We start from the raw sequence: 16,301 nt of genomic DNA on the forward strand, positions 1-16,301 counted from the left end.
CAGATGTGTAGACTCATACCTTCATCACCAGTCATATGTTTTTAAAGCACAAAGTAATTTGCTTCTTTAAAAAAATACTAAGATCTAAATTAGCTTTTAACTGACCAAAGACTGAAGATAAAAATATACTGGGATACTTCAAATGACCACATGAACATGAAACAGGGAGACCTCGCATTTCAGAAGATTTATGACAAGACTTCTTCAAAAAGAAATAAACACAGGTTTGGGAAGGGGCTGCTAGCAGAGTCCAGGATGTTCTGAGGAGGGTATGCTGGCTTTTGTGTGCAAAATGAAACTTTACATTCTTTGTGGGGGAATAATGAGATTCCCTTGATGGAATAATGAGATTATCTCTGGAAAGTTATTAAAAAATTTATGGGGGTGACAGAAGAGAGAGAATGTCAAGACACTTCAGGTGAAACACCTTGGCTAGATAAATAGATTGCTTGCATGTAGACTGATGGATATAATGGGGTAGCCAGAAAAATTTTTTAAAAAGAGGACTTAAGACTTACTTTAAGAGTAAGGAATAATCATAATAACCAGATTAATATGCTTTAGGTAAGGTACAAAACTCTACTGGTTGTAGGCATAGAGTACAGGACAATGGACTATTTTCTCCTTTGCTCAGTGTATATAATTGACACTCAGTAAATATTTAAGCAGTGAAAATATAATGATCATGGTAAATAAAAAAAAATAATCACTTGGCAAATTATACTGAGGTAATCTAGTCTGGTTATACAATAATAATATAAAAAGTTGCTGAGGATAATGAAAACTAATCTATACAATCATAGTCAAAACCCTCATTTTGAATCAAAAATTAAAACCAAAAAACAAAATCCCACCACTCAGCTAAGTGTTTATCCTGTATTAGCCTCAGAGGAAGAAGCTATTAGAATATCATTTCCATATGATTATTAAAAATAAATACATCGGGAAGCAAAAGAAGAGTTATTTGGGGCTGATGCTGTTAGCAACCGAAGTCACGAAAACTATAATAGTCTATAATTATTGTTAAGCAATTTACACTTTACATAAATGTCAGTGATCTTAAAGTCTTATAAATAACAGTATTGTAAAGAGAGTTAAGATTTCATCCTTAACTCATTCTACTGATTTTCAGACTGCAGTACAATTTGAGATTTTTATAAAGCTCTTCCTTCAAATATAATAGACAAGACGAGCCACACTTAGGAAGGTTAGGTGAACTTTGAAGATCCTCCTAAAATAAGTGGAAGAGTGGGTCCTCAATACCTTTGCATTCTGGGTTGTCACCCTAGAAAGTGACATGAAGGTTTGGAGCATATAGCGTGTCTTAGTCATCTAGTGCTGCTATAACAGAAATACCACAAGTGGATGGCTTTAACAAAGAGGATATTTCCTCACAGTAAAGTAGGCTAAAAGTCAAAATTCAGGGCCTTGGCTCCAGGGGAAGACTTTCTCTCTCTGGAGGAAGGTCCTTGTTCTCAGTCCTCCCCTGGTCAAGGAGTTTCTCAGGCGCAGGAACTCCGGGTCCAAAGGATACGCTCTGCACCGGGTGCTGCTCTCTTGGTGGTATGAGGTCCCTCCATTCTCTGCTTACTTCCCTTTCCTTCTATCTCTTGAAAGATAAAAAGTGGTGCAGGCCACACCCCAGGGAAACTCCCTTTATATTGAATCAGGGATGTGACCTGGTAAGGGTGTTACAATCCTACCCTAATCATCTTTAACATAAAATTACAATCACAAAATGGAGGACAGCCACAGAATACTGGGAATCATGGCATAACCAAATTAATACACACATTTCTGGGGGGACATAATTCAATCCATGACATGGGGCATGTTGGAATATGCCCAGGCAAGAATTTGCATAAGGTGTATGGAAGCTAGTATAGGGCAGTGGCGACATCAGACGGGGGCGGGGGGGCGGGGGTCAGCTGGCAACTCAGCTTTAGTCTTTACATTTCCACCTACAAATGTTCTTGCAATGACAATACCTCCCTTTGAAAAATGGCCAAGAGGTGAGTCATTTGAGTGGGGAAAACTGTATTAAAATTTAGAAGGGAAGGTTAATGTGTGATAAGATATAAAGAATATGTGATTCTGATGGAAATGATATTTGGAAGCATGGTAGTTGGAGTGGATGCAAACATTTCTGTCATAGTGAACGATGAGGATCCCAGAAGGGGACACAGTCCTTAGGTATGTCAAGGGTTTACTGTATACAGATCATCTGGTATAAAAGCTTGATAAAATATTAAAGATTAAGTAACTCCCTTTAATGGAGGAAAACATTTAAAATATTTTCCATATTAATCTGATGATCTCCTGGGTACCAATGTATTAATTACCAATTCATTCATTTTTTTTACTTACTTATTAGTGTTTTTTTGAAAGAGGATTTAAAAAAATCTGATAAAGAGAGTTAAGCAACTTGGCTTCTGGTTTTCTCATCAGCTTAGATATGAGTTAGAGATCCCAGCAAGCTATCACTTGAAAATGGAAAAAGTCAGTCCACAGTTCTGTTTTATAATGTTCACTTTTAAATAATCAAATGTTTCTCTGAATTGACAGGCACTGTAAACCAATATTTCTCAAATGCTAGTTTTTATATATGTATGTGTATGCCAGTACAGATATATTGATAAATTTTGTATATACATATATATATTATAAATATGAAGCTGTGTTTATAAAATGTATCCATATCACAGTATAATTTTATATATAAATACAATAATAAATTACTTATATAAGAGAGGTGGTCAAACAAAATGTAATCAATGAAAGATTATCACCCTACCTTTTATGAAAAGGAAGGGATATCTTTTATCATATTATTAGGCCCTTTCTAGGATTTTTCTTTTTTGGCATTGCACTCTCATTTATGAAATGATAATGATAATGTATGATAGCTGCTACTAGTTGTTTTTTCTTTCTCCTTCGCTTCCACCTTCTCCTCCTTCATGCTTTTATTTGGAAAAATAGTAAGCAATCCTATTTTGGAGGGAGATTTTATCAATTCTTGAACACCCAAAGTCTGGGAACCACTCAGTGGATCACTTTCAAAACAAGATAAGAGATGTAAATATATATATATATATATATGTGTGTGTGTAAATCTCTGGCAAAAACTATTCTGCTATTTTAATCTTTCATCTCGTTTCAAAAGTGAGCCACTAAGTGGTTTATATATGTATAAATAAAATGGGCTTGGAGTTGGAAGGCATGAGTTTGAGTCTTGCTCCACAATGTATCAGCTTTCTGATTAGGGGAGAAATTATGCTCCGTGAGCCTCAGTTTTCTCACCTATGAAATGAAAATAATAATACTATTCATATGATAACGAGCCCTGGTGGAACAATGGTTAAGCACTAAGCTGCAGTGGTTAAGTGCTTGGCTGCTAACCAAAAGGTCAGTTGTTCAAACGTACCAGCTGCTCCACAGGAGAAAGACATGGCAGTCTGCTTCCATAAAGATTGCTGTTGTTTTAGGTGCCACTGAATCGGTTCCGACTCATGGTGACCCCATGTACAACAAAGCAAAACACTACCTGGTCCTGCACCATTCTCACAATTGTTGCTATGTTTGGGCCCACTGTTTCAGCCACCATGTCAATCCATCCCTTTGAGAGTCTTCCTCTTTTTCACTGACCCTCTACTTTATCAAGCATGATATCTTTCTCCAGGGACTGGTCCCTACTGGTAACACGTCCAAAGTACCTGAGACAAAGTCTCGACATCCTTGTTTCTAAGGAGCATTCTGGCTGTACTTCTTCCAAGATAGACTTGTTCCTTCTTCTGGCAGCCATGGTATGATCAATATTCTTCGTCAATACCATAACTAAACGGTATCAATTCTTCTTCGGTCTTCCTTATTCATTGTCCAGCTTTCACATTCATATAAGGCAACTGAAAATACCATGGCTTGGGTCAGGCATACCTTAGTCCTTAAAGTGACATCTTTGATTTTTTAACACTTTAAAGAGGTCTTTTGCTGCAGATTTGCCCAGTGCAATACGCCACTTGATTTCTTGACTGCTGCTTCCATGGGTGTTGACTGTAGATCTAAGTAAAATGAAATCCTCAACAACTTCAATCTTTTCTCCATTAAGATTAAAAACCAAAAATCTGTTGCCGTTGAGTCGATTCTGACTCATAGTGACCCTACAGGGTAGAGTAGAACTGCCCCATAGAGTTTCCAAGGAGCACCTGGTGGATTCAAACTGCCAACCTTTTGGTTAACAGCCATAATTCTTAACTATTATGCCACCAGGGTTCCACCATTAAGATTACAGCCTTGAAAACCCTATGGAGCAGACTCAGCAGCAATGGGCATTGAACTCATATGAATATTGAGGACCTAAATGAAATATTTATGGAAAAATATAGTCTCAATAAATAATTCCTCCCTCCTTCCAGACCTTTTTTCATTCTTCCCTTCCTCCTTTCCTTTCTTTAGTACACTTTTGATACTGCTATTATAATAACTGTTATTAAATGCTTTATTAAGTACTAGGCACTGTACTAAGCATTTTTTCAGCATTGTTTTATTTAGTGCTTTAGAACAACTTATGAGGTAAGTACTCCTCCTCCATTTTACAAATGAGGAAACTGGATTCCAGAGAGTGCAGGTAACTCACTCATGGTCATGTAAGTGGCTGGTATTCAAATTCATGCTTGTCAGACTCTAAAGCTTAGGCTTTCTTTCACACTAACGAACGTTTAATTTGCTTTAATATCGACTAATCAGGCTTCATACATTCCTTCAGATCAACTTAAATACTTCCGTTTATACTCTCATTAAGTAAGCATTTTTGTTTGCTATCTTATATCTCACTCTCGGTCTGCTTCCCCCATTTAACAAAAAGCAAAATACACAGGGCGTAAAGGGCAAGTCAGTGGCAAGTTCAACTTTTGGAGTAATAAAATTTCTTTTTGCTACAAGCCTTTTTCTTCTCAATGGACTAAAAAGGATATTTTCCCATGATCCTTCCTCATGGAAGGGATGGAGTAATGGCAACCAAGGCATAAGCATCATCTTTTAAATAGACATTTAGACAAAAGATTGATCGCTTTCCTAATGTACTGTATTATATAACATATACACACTTTAGAAATAATCACAGAATCTAAGAGATGTCACAGTAACTATCAACTTCTGCCATATTAAAAATGTAAGAGACTGGGCCAGTCTGGTGTCAAGGTGAAGAGCTTCCATTTTGAAGTCAGACACAGGTTGGGTCCTGGCTTAGTCACTTACTGACTTAACTTGTGTGACCTCACCTCTTGAAGTCTGTTTTCTCAACTGGAAAAATGGTGTCAGTAATAGCTGCTAACCTCAGAGTTCTTGTGAATAAAGACTGAATGAGACAGTATGGGAAGTGCCCCATAAATGCTAATATTATTTTTGTTTTGTTGTTGTGTTGTTATTACTTTTACGAGGTAACTCACAAAATAGGATATCAATTCTAATTCACTACCACATGTCACTGTATACATACAAAAATATTAAGAAAAGCTGATTTGAAAAAAAATTATTAGATATGATGCCCGCAAAATTAAATGGCTTCATTTATGCATGTGAAAACGAAGATAAGTAATATTTATTTATTCTAGAATTACTCATCCCACTAAGGGATGCTTGGGATTCCCTAAATGACACTACAGGGTGTCCTCATAACAACTTCTGCAGAACAAGTACTCTAAGCATCACATTGCAAGGCAAGACAAGCATTCAACTGCTGCTCTTTCTTATACTGAAACTACTCCAGTAACAACAAACAGCAAAATATGCGTGAAGGGACTTACAATCCTTTTTTTCCAAAAGGAGTCAACAGTTGAGCTGCTGATTTAACCCAGAATTGTCATTTTGAATTTTGTTGATAAGCAGCCTTGAGGTGCAGCAAAATGGAACATTGCAAAAAAAAGCACAGATGGTATCAAACCACTCACATCACAGATGTAAGTGTGAATCTCCCGCCCTTGTGAAATATGTTTCGGCCTGGGCTTGTTCAAGTGCACGGGCTGGTTTTACAAGATTCGAGTGAGTATGTGTGTGTGTGCGTACACATGTGTGTTGGTTCAAATGGTTCAATATGCCTTATTGTTTCAAAATAAGACTGAAACATTAAAAGTGTATTTTATATATACATTTTATATATAGCCATCAAAAATATGATACTAATTCATGAAAAAGTGAAAAGAAATTTAAAATGCGAAAACTTTTATGTGTCAGTTTCATTTTCTTTTCTTTCTTTTTTAAACGTTGCTTACCTGTGAAGACTTGGCAAGCTTCTGAGTATATTCCTTCTCAATCTGCTTCAGTTTGCTGTTGGCCTGAAAAACACACGGACATGAACACACACACGGTGACCTGTGAGCTTGGTATCTCTTCCACATGCCTATCACCAGGCAGCTGGGAGGACTGCCAGCTGCACCGCCCTTCTGGGGCAGCCAGAAAACCACAGGGCTTGTCTTTGATCTAACGCCAACTATTCATCACTTAAAAAGAAAAAAAAAAAAAAAAAAAGATCTCTCCTGCCAATTATTAGACAAACATAAGACTTCTGTGGATAGAAAGCGAGAGAGAGAAGGAGACAGAAATAGACACAGCAAAAGTGTGAAGACTGAGAAGATAAATAAAGAGGGGAAAGGAGAAGAAACAGGAGAAGGAAAAGGAATAGGGAGAGGGAACTGGGGGAGGTGGAGGTGAAGGTAAATGCAGTACTCCCGGACTTGAGTTTAAAGTGTCTCTTTCACCTTAGTTAGATAAAATAGATGCCCCTGGCCAAAGACAGAGCTGAGATTTTTGGACTCACTGAGCAAACAGGGAGCCTTCGCTCTGCCTCACACCCGTGAGCTATTTTTTGAAGTGGCCAAACAAAAACCAAACCAGTTGCTGTTGAGTCGATTCCGACTCATCAAACAATTTTTACGTCCTGGAACTAGTGTGGCGTTTCCAGAATATTCCACATTACTTAGAACTAGATTGTTTCCTTTGCCATTCAAATTCTGATCCCTTCTCAACCCCAGGAGCATTTGGGATCTCATTCTCTCTGCAGTGTTTGGAAATGTCATGGTGACATGCCCGAGACTGGGCCTTTTCCCACCCATCATACAGGCACTACGTAGGCCCTTTCAATCTGAGCTTGGAGGGCCTTCATTTCTGGGGAAGGTTTTGGGCATTACTCTAACGGTTTCTGCCCCACTTTTTCCCCTGGTCTCTTTCTCTCTGCAACTCTGTTGACCTCTCAAATTTATCATCTTTTTTTCTTATTGCTTCTATTTTCCACTTTTCTGTCTCTTTGATCTTTCCTAGTGATTTCCTCAACTTTTTTTTTTCCCCAGGGGGAATTTTTTTATTATGGTAAAATACATATAACAAAAAGTTCGCCATTTTAATCATTTTCAAGTGTCTAATTGAGTGACATTCAACATGTGGTGTTACCATCACCACATCCATTTCCAAAAGTTTGATATCACCTCAAACGGAAACCCAGTGCCCTTCAGCAATAGCTCCCCATTTTCCCCTTCCTCCCACCCCTGTTGTTGTTGTTGTGTGCCACCGAGTTGATTCTGACTCAAAGCTGCCCTATAGGACAGAGTAGAAATGCCCCATAGGGTCTCCTCAGCTGTAATCTTTACAGAAGCAGATCATCATGTCTTTTCTCCTGCAGGGTGGCTGGTAGGTTTGAACCGCTAACCTTTTCGTTAGCAACCAAGTGCTTAACCACTGGACCACCAGGGTTCCTTTCCCCCCAGCTCCTAGTAACCACTTTTGTCTTTATGACTTTACCTATTCTAGATATTTCATGTAAGTGGGATCCTAAAATATTTGTCCTTTTGTGTCTGACTTAGTTCACTTAGCATACTGTTCTCAAGGTTCATCCATGTTATAGTATGTATCGAAACTTCATTTCTCTTTATGGTTGAATAATATTCCATTGTATGGATATACCACATTGTGTTTATCCATTCATTTGCTCATGAATGCTTGGGTGTTTCCACCTTTTGGTTATTGTGAATAATGCTGTAATCACCATTGGTGTACCATATTTGGTTGAGTCCCTGCTTTCAAAACTCTTGGTTACATACCTAGAAGTGAAATTACTGACATATGGTAATTCTATGTTTAACTTTTTGAGGAACTGTCAATTGTTTTCCAAAGCAGCTACACCATTTCACAATCCCACCAGCAATGAAAGAGGGCTCCAACTTCTCCACATGCTCACGACCACTTGCTAGTTTTTGGGTTTTTTTCTGATAATAGCCATCCTAGTGAGGGTAAGGTGGTATCTAATTGTGGTTTTGATTTGCATTTCCCTAATGACTAACAATCTTGAGCATCTTTGCATATGCTTATTATCCATTTGCATATCTTCTTTGGGGAAATGTCTATTCAAGTCCTTTGTTCATTTTTTTTATTGGGTTTTCTTTTTCTAAGTTTTATTTATTTTGTTGTTGAGAATATACACAGCAAAACACACCAATTCAACAGTTTCTAGATGTACAAGTCAGTGACACTGATTACATTCTTCAAGTTGTGCAACCATCCTCACCCTCCTTTTCTGAGTTGTTCCTCCCTCATTAACATAAACTCACTGCCCTCTAAGGTTCCCATCTAATCTTATAAGTTGCTGTTGTCAATTTGATCCCAGACAGATGGTTCTTAAAAGAGCATAATGCTCAAGGCAGACCTTTTTTACTAGTTAAGTTAAACTACTGTTTGGTTTTAAGATGACTTCAGGGGATATTTTTGTTCTAAGGATTAAAGATTATCCCTCCATGGTTCCAAAGAGTCTACAGTTCATGAGAATTTGAAATTGTGTTCTACATTGTCCCCCTTTTGATCAGGGTTCTTTTACGGACTCTTTGATCAAAATGTTCAGTAATGTTAGCCAAGCACCATCCAGTTCTTCTGGTCTCATGGCAAAGGAGGCAAGTGTGCACGAAGGGCAATTTCTTTTAGTTTTAATTTTCAACTTACTACATTGAATTAAAAAAAAAATTGTGTCATCACGTTTGTAATTTCCAAGAGTTCTTTCTGGTTCTCTGGACACCATTATGATCACCCATATTTTTACACATGAGGGAACGTAGGCACACAGAGGTTAAGTAACTTATCCAGGATCACACAGCCAGGAAGTGATGGAGGTAGGCCTCAATCTCACACAATTTGGCTCAGCGCACGGGTGCTTCACCATGTACAGTGCATAGCATAATGCCTCTCAATATAGTCCCTATTCATTCTGCGATTATTATATGCACCCACCCACCCACTTAAATTTTTTTTTCCTGTTCCCTCCAGCATCTGTGTTTTTCTGAGTTCCTTTTATTTATTTACTTTTTCCAGCCTGTTTTGGTCGCTTCAGATAACTTCCTCAAACATCTGGTAACCTTTGGTGTTCTTATTTAAGTGAGGCCTTCAAAAGTTGAGTAGAAGCTCAATTGTCCACCGGCACGCATATGTATGGGTGGGCCTTATCACAGGGGCCTGGATTCTACCATGTCCATATTTGACTAGACTTTCCTCCCAGACAGTTTGGCCAGAACTGTATCCTCTAGTTCAGGGGCATAGATCTGCTAGCAATGTTATCAGAGGGGCACCTGGGTGTTGAAGATACAGACTCTCACACAAATCCCTTTTCATCTTTTCCCTTAGCTGTACATTGTTCTATCTCTCTGGAGGGTAAACCAGGTGTGGGGTTGGGTACGGTCATGGAATCAAATCTGAGTCATCTGATCTGGGTCATCTGAATGCCCTTAGATAGACTTTCAATCATTCCTCTTATTCTCCGTTCTACCCATACCCAGTTCCCTCGATTCCTGAGCCTCCCCAAAGTTCTGCAGCAGGAGAGAGTTTGCTGATTCTAGCTGGCATCCCCCAAACCTCTTTCTCTCAGAGGTGGTTCAATTTTCAGTGCTCTCAGTTCTGCTGAGTACCTTTCACTTGCCCAGCCCCATCTCAAATTCGAAAATGCTGCTGATTTCTTCTGTCTACTGCTGTCTACCTTCTTGTTCTCTTTGCAAAAATTATAGTATAAAAATATCGATGCCTGGGTCCCATTCCCAGAGGTTCTGATTTAATTGGTCTGGGGCATAAGCCAGGCACTAGGATTTTAAAAATCTCCACAGCTATTTGTAATGTTCAGTCAAGTCAAACACCTTGATTCAGGCTTTTTTCAATTTTGTTACTTTCATTTTGATGTGTTTCCTGAGGGAGTGGAGACAAACAGATTGTCCTCTCTGTCCACCATGTTTAACTGTAAATGCTTTCTTTATTTTGACCTCATAAATGGGAGTAGGATGAGATTTTGTGCTCCCAATCTACTCTGGGTGCACCTCTATCGTAGAACAAAGCCTGAATTGTTCATTGTTGGTTAACTTGCCTCCCTCTCCCACTAGATTGTGAGATCCTAGAAGGCTGGCCTTGGCCCCTAACATGGTGCTTGGCACATAAATGTTTACCTGATGAATGAGTGAATTCAGTACAAGCACTCTTCCTTTTCTATCACCTCTGCTGATACCTCTGAAGTCATCCTATCATAACCATGTGTTTTATGGACTTCATTCAAAAGCGGTTCTTTAGAGTTCATGCCATAGACTTCTTTGCATCAACAATCCTATCAAGTACTCAGGGTAGTTTTGTGTTTTCCAGAGCAGTGAGGGCACATGAATACCGCTATTTTTTCAGTGACCCATCAGACTCTATAATTAATAAAGCCACTCTTCATTAACAGAATTAAAGCCACTTGGAACCTCTTGAGATTTATTTGTCTTGGTTCACACTCTGCCAATGTTACTTATCACTAAATGCTTGCTAAAGTATTTGTCATTTATTTAATAAACACTTCAACAGCTCTTTCCATGTGTCAGGCACTGTTCTAAGTGCTTTGAAAATATTTACCCACCAGAACATCTAAAAATTAATTACAGCGTCATAAAGATTAAGTTACTTTTCCCTAGAAAAGTGGGAGGCAGAGATGCTGGTTAGTACAGGCAAGTCCGTGTATGTCTCAGTTGCAGTTACTCTTCAAGAGCTTGTAGCTAAAGGCCTCATTCCCAGACTTGAAACCTCACCCACCCAAAAAAAAAAAAAAGAAAAAAAAACTTTTTTTTTTTCCCAAATAAGCTTGTTTAAAATGAAACATTCAATTCATGCATCCATTCTGAGAAACTGGAATATATCAGTGAACGAAACAGATCAAATTTCTTCCTATCTCCATGAAAGGAATTCATCAGTCAGAAAAAGGCCAGGGGCCAACTGTGGATCAGACCATCAATTACTTATATGCAAGTTCAAGTGGAAGCTGAAGGAAATTAGACCAAGTCCACAAGAGCCAAAGTATGACTTCGAATATATCCCACCTGAATTTAGAGACCATCTCAAGAATAGATTTGACTCATTGAACACTAATGATTCAAGACCAGACGAACTGTGGGATGACATCAAGGACCCTGTACATGAAGAAGACAAGAGGTCTTGAAAAGAAAGAAAAGACCAAAAGAGAATCTGAAACTTGCTCTTGAACATCAAATAGCTAAAGTGAACAGAAAAATGATGAAGTAAAAGAGCTAAATGGAAGATTTCAAAGGGCGGCTTGAGAAGAAAAAGTATTATAATGAAGTGTGTAAAGACCTGGTGTTAGAAAACCAAAAGGGAAGAACACGTCTAGCATTTCTCAAACTGAAAGAACTGAAGAAAAAATTCAAGCCATGAGTTGCAAAACTGAAGGGTTCCATGAGCAAAGCACTGAACGACACAGGAAGCATCAAAAGATGGAAGGACTACACAGAGTTACTGTACCAAAAAGAACTGGCTGATGATCAATCATTTCAGGAGATTGCATATGATCAAGAACCAATGATACTGAAGGAAGAAATTCAAGCTGCACTGAGGCACTGGAGGAAAAACAAGGCTCTAGGAATTGACGGAAAACCAACTGAGATGTTTTACAACCAGATGCAGCACTGGAGGTGCTCACTTATCTATGCCAAGAAACTTGGAAGACAGCTACCTGGCCAATGGACTGGAAGAGATCTATATTTATGCCTATTCCAAAGAAAGTTGATCCAAATGAATTTGGAAATTATCAAACAATATCATTAATATCATGTCCAAGTAAAATTTTGCTGAAGATCATGCAAAAGCAGTTGTAACAGTATATTGACCGGAACTGCCAGAAATTCAAGCTGGATTAATAAGAGGACATGGAACAAGGGATATCAGTGCTGATGTCAGATGGATCCTGGCCGAAAGCAGAGAATACCAGAAAGATGTTTATCTATGTTTTATTGACTATGCAAAGGCATTCGACTGGGTGGATCAGAACCAATTATGGATAATATTGTGAAGAATGGGAATCCCAGGACACTTAACTGTGCTCATGCCTGTACATAGACTAAAAGGCAGTCATTCGAACGGGACAAGGGGATACCGCGTGGTTTAAAGTCAAGAAAGGTGTGCATCAGGGTTGTATCCTTTCACCATACTTATTCAATCTGTATGCTGAGCAAATTTATCCGAGAAGCTGGATTACGTAAGGAAAAACAGGGCTTCAGGATGGGAGGATGACTCATTAACAACCTGTGATATGCAGATAACAAAACCTTGCTTGCTGAAAATGAGGAGAACTTGAAACACTTACTGATGAAGACCAAAGACTACACACCCTTCAGTGTGGATTACACCTCAACATAAAGAAAATAAAATTCCTCACAACTGGACCAATAAGCAACATCGTGATAAATGAGGAGAAGACTGAAGTTGTCAAAGATTTGATTTTACTTGGATCCACAATCAACACCCATGGAAGCAGCAGTCAAGAAATCAACGATGCATTGCATTGGGCAAATCTGCTGCAAAAGGCCTCTTTAAAGTGTTAAAAAACAAAGATGGTACTTTAAGGACTAAAGTGCACCTGACCCAAGCCATGGTATTTTCAATCACCTCATATGCATGCAAAACCTTGGCAATGAATAAGGAAGACTGAAGAATTGATACTTTTGAATTATGGTGTAGGCAAAAAAAACTCAATATACCATGGACTGCCAAAAGAAGGAACAAATCTCTCTTGGAAGAAGTACAGCCAGAGTGCTTCTTAGAAGCTAAGGTGGTAACGCTCCATTTCACATACTCTGGACATGTTATCAAAAGGGATCAGTCCCTGGAGAAGGATATCATGCTTGATAAGGTAAAGAGCGAAAAAGAGGAAGACCTTCAATGAGACGGACTGACACAGTGTCTGCAACTTTGGGCTCAGGCATAAAAAAGATCACGAGGACTGCGCAGGACTGGGCAGTGTTTTGTTCTGTTGTACACAGGGCCGCTATGAGTTGGAACCAACTCAACAGCAGCTAACAACAACCAACACCACCACCTTCATGGAATGTCTATTCTAGACAGTATACAACTTATAAAAATCATAATATTCTATTTTTTTTTATTTTAAATATTCTATTGTGCATTAGATAAAAATTTACAGAGGAAATTAGTTTCCCGTTCAATAGTTTGTACGTTAAGTGGTCCATGACATTGGTTTCATTCCCCATAATGTATCAGCATTCTTCCCATTTCCATCCTGGGCTCCCTGCTTCCTTTCATCCTGATTTTGTACCCCTTCCTGCCTTCTCATCTTTGCTTTTGGGGAAACGCTGCCCTTTTCATCTTGTGTAATTGATTATTCTAAGGAACAAGTGTTATTGTTTATTTCATAAGCCTGTCTATCGTTTGGCTGAAAGAAGGTGGTCTCTGGGAATGGCTTCAGTTCCAGTTCAGATGGGTGTCTTAGGGCCATAGTCTTAGGTGTTCCTCAAGTCTCTGTCAGACCAGTAAATCTTGTCTTCTTTGTGAATTTCATTTTTTTATTCTACAATTTTTCTCCTGGTCTGTCCAGGACCCTCTGTTGTTATCCCAGTCAGAGCAGTCGGCAGTGGTAGCCAGGCACCATCTAGTTCTTCTGGTCTTGGTTCATGTTGTCCGTTAGTTCTCTGAACTAACTGAGTTTTCGGTTTTCTTCACTCTCCTTTGCTCTGTACTGTAAGAGATCAAGAGAGGTATCTTAGATAGCTGCTCACAAGCTTTTTAAGACCTGAGACAATACTCACCAAAGTAGAATGCAGAACTTTGTGAACTATGTTGTGCCATTGATGTAGATGTCTCAAGTCTATGCTCGTCCACCTTTGTGCCTAGGAATTTTGTCCCACAAGGTGTTTGGTTATGTCTAAGAACTTGCCCTGACTGTGACCCTTGTGTGCTCTACTGTCTATATTTATAAGTAGCACCTACAGTCATGTATATAGAAATATCTACCACCAAACCTGTATCTGTAGGTGGGTGTGTTCCCTTACACCCTCCCATGCCTCTTGGCATATTTATCTACCTATATATCCATTTTTAAATTACTGTTTGTTAACACTACTGTTGCAGGAACATCTATGCTATAGCAATTACCACTGTTGCCCTTTGTTCTTGCATTCCTCTCAGTGTCCTCCCATGCCCTGATCATGTTTTGCTGACTTCCCACATACTGTATATTTCCTTTCCTCTCACCAATATTAACACGTGTCTCCTATCCATTTGGTAATTTTACCTCCCTCCCCCACCTTTCCCTGGTAACCATCAAAGAATGTTTTGTTTTTTGTGTGTAAAACTTTTCTTTCTTTGTAATGGTGATCTCATATAACATTTGTCCTTTTGTGATTGACTTAGTTCACTCAGCATAATGGCCTCCAAATTCATCCATGTTGTGAGATGTTTCATGGCTTTGTCATTGTTCTTTATCGTTGTATAGTATTCCATTGTGTGTATATACCACAGTTCGTTAATCCATTCATCTGTTGATGGGCATTTAGGTTGTTTTCATCTTTTTACTATTTTGAATAATGCTACAATGAACATGGGTGCACATACGTCTATTCATATCATGGCTCTTATTTCTTTAGGGTATATACCTAGGAGCGGAATTGCTTTGTCTTCATGCGTTTGCTAGCCATCTGAATGTCTTTTTTTGGTGAAGTGTCTGTTCCTATCCTTTGTCCATTTTTTTTAACTGGATTGTTTGTTTTTTGTTGTTGAGGTGCTGAAGTTTTCCATAAATTTTAGAGATCAGACAGACCCTTGTCAGATATGTCATAGCCAAATTTTTTTTTTCCCCAGCCTGTAGGTTCTCTTTTTACTCTTCTGGAGAAGTCTTTTGATAAATGTAAGTGTTTAATTTTTAGGAGGTCCCATTTATCTAGTTCATATCCTACTGTCTGTGCATTTTTAGTTATGTTTGGTATTCTATTTATGCCATATATTAGGGCCAGAATCAACTCAATGGCACTGGGTTTTTTTTTGGGGGGGGTAGCATTGTCCCTGCTTTTTCTTCCATCACCTTTATAGTTTTGAGTTTTATATTTAGGTCTTTGATGCATTTTGAGTTAGTTTTTGTGTATGGTGTGAGATATGGGCCATGTTTCATTTTTTTACAAATGGACATCCAGTTTTGTCAGCACTATTTGTTAAAGAGACTGTCTTTTCCCCATTTAATGGACTCTGGCCCTCTGACAAAGATCAGATGTCCATAGGTGGATGGGTTTATGTCTGGGTTCTCAATTCTGTTCCACTGGTCTATGTGTCTGTCGTTGTACCAGTACCAGGTTGTTTTGACTACTATGATTGTATAGCAGGTTTTGAGATCAGGTAGCGTGAGGCCTCCTACTTTGTTGTTCTTCAAAAATGCTTAAAAGTCATAATATTTTAGATGGCACCAAGTACTATGGAGAAAGATAAAACAGCAAAGGGAGATGGGAAGTGTTAAAAGACAGGATGTGGTTTAAAATTTTAAAGGAACAGAAGTCAGGAAAGGTCTCACTGCAAGGGTTATGTATATATGTGAGCCATGGTGAACTCTAGCGACAGTGTTCCAGTCAGAGGGAAAAGCCAGTATAAAGGCCCCGAGACAGGGGCATGACTGGCATGTGCAAGGAATAGTGAGAGGCCAGTGTGGTTGGGTCAGCGAGTAATGTATCCCTCTGAGAACACGAGGTACAAGAGAGAATAAGTGGTCAGATCCTGCACGGTCTTGCAAGCAACTATAAGGAATTTGGCTTTTAATATGAGTGAAATGGGAAGCCACTGAAGGGTTTTCAGTAGAGGAGTGGCATAATTTGATTTATGTATTCATCAGATAACTCTAGCTCTTGTTTGGAGGCACGAATTAAGCAGGCAGTTGGGAGGCTTCTGTAAGTAATCCAGGATTGTGACAGAGGCTGTAGTGAGAAGCAGTCAGATTTTGAAAAAAAAGTAGAACCAACTGGATATGA

The 16,301-nt window shown here is 38.8% G+C and overlaps 1 protein-coding gene across 14 annotated transcripts in view; it reads right to left on the reverse strand.

Moving 5' to 3' along the window:
- Positions 1-16,301, reverse strand: part of CEP112 (centrosomal protein 112) — a 462,579-nt gene that overhangs the window by 110,181 nt on the left and 336,097 nt on the right. For 13 of the 14 annotated variants that reach the window (XM_064270872.1, XM_064270863.1, XM_064270864.1 and 10 more), the window contains one exon: positions 6,267-6,329. In XM_064270872.1, coding sequence (XP_064126942.1) covers positions 6,267-6,329 — 63 coding nt within the window. Of the gene's footprint in view, positions 1-3,597; positions 3,903-6,266; positions 6,330-16,301 lie in introns of those variants that run through there. The other variant, XM_064270869.1, reaches the window with a different exon arrangement.

Source organism: Loxodonta africana, chromosome 18 (genome assembly GCF_030014295.1).
Source record: "Loxodonta africana isolate mLoxAfr1 chromosome 18, mLoxAfr1.hap2, whole genome shotgun sequence".
Taxonomy (NCBI): Eukaryota; Metazoa; Chordata; class Mammalia; order Proboscidea; family Elephantidae; genus Loxodonta; species Loxodonta africana.